The sequence below is a fragment of the Penaeus monodon genome, chromosome 27 (assembly GCF_015228065.2).
Source record: "Penaeus monodon isolate SGIC_2016 chromosome 27, NSTDA_Pmon_1, whole genome shotgun sequence".
Lineage (NCBI taxonomy): Eukaryota > Metazoa > Arthropoda > Malacostraca > Decapoda > Penaeidae > Penaeus > Penaeus monodon.
This window is the reverse complement of record NC_051412.1, coordinates 39,678,072-39,679,120: the sequence shown is the minus strand read 5'-3', so window position 1 is coordinate 39,679,120 and position 1,049 is coordinate 39,678,072. Positions and strand designations below refer to the sequence as shown.

The window sequence follows — 1,049 nt, the reverse complement described above, 5'->3', positions numbered from 1 at the left end:
TTGCACAAAGAAGCAACAGCAGAAAGACAAACTCACCCAAACGTAGAAGTTCAAAGCAGACAAGTTTTGTTTCTGTGACGAGCAAATGTCCATAATCTTTTTGTATATTACATCAGTCATGTCATCGAGACCCCAGCACTGGTACAGCAAGGGCAAGAGCTCCTCTATGTAGCTGTTGGCGAAAACCTCCTCCAATGTTTTCCAGGGCCATGTCAAACATTGACAGGATAACATCCAACTACAAAAAATAGGGAACATTTGTTAACAATCAAATAAGTACACTGAGCACATGTATTGTACATACAATTCTAAAATCATTTGCTTAAGTAATTTCAAAGGTTGAAATAACAGTTTATCATAAACTAACCTTATTCACTGGTTTCATTTTCTGATGCGAAACAAAGGCTGGCTCTTCTTTCTCAAGCTTCAGGGAATTCCCAACGTCAACGTCCAACTTTATGCTGTCTGGTTCCGTCTTGACATCATCATCTGCTCCTGCCTCCACAGATTCCTCTCCAAAAGCTTCACCACCTGATTCTTCAACATCAAGCCCTTCTTTCATCTCCACATTTTCATTTTCTTTAGCTTCCGTCTCCTCTTCTGAATCACTCTCTTCTTCCTTTGAGCTTTCCTCTTCCTTTGAACTTTCTTCCTCCTCTGAGTTTTCCTCTTCCTCTTCCTTTGAACTTTCTTCTTCCTTTGAATTTTCTTCTTCCTTTGAATTTTCTTCTTCCTTTGAATTTTCCTCTTCCTTTGAGTTTTCCTCTTCCTCTTCCTTTGAACTTTCCTCTTCCTCTTCCTTTGAACTTTCCTCTTCCTCAGTCTTTTCATCTTTTTCCTCTGGAATGTCTACTTCTACATTGGCCTTTTTCTTCTTTTTCTTATTCTTCTTCTTGAGGGGCATGTCTGGAAGGCCTGTCACAACCCGTATGGCTCTTATCTTGTACACACACTCAGCGTGGGGGAACGCGGCACAAAGGTCTCTGCTCAGCAATAAAAGGAAGAGAATATCCACTGTTATCTATGAAGTCACAATCATTGATAATGCG

General features: G+C 40.3%; 1 protein-coding gene across 1 annotated transcript in view; it reads right to left on the bottom strand.

The window, feature by feature from the left end:
• The window catches only part of LOC119590859, an 18,630-nt gene that overhangs the window by 10,562 nt on the left and 7,019 nt on the right, over positions 1-1,049 (bottom strand). Inside the window, exons 7-8 of the mRNA XM_037939618.1 lie at positions 368-983; positions 37-238 (exon numbers count right to left, since the gene is read on the bottom strand). Of these exons, the coding sequence (XP_037795546.1) occupies positions 37-234 (198 nt within the window). The 5' untranslated portion in view covers positions 235-238; positions 368-983. The remainder of the gene's footprint in view (positions 1-36; positions 239-367; positions 984-1,049) is intronic.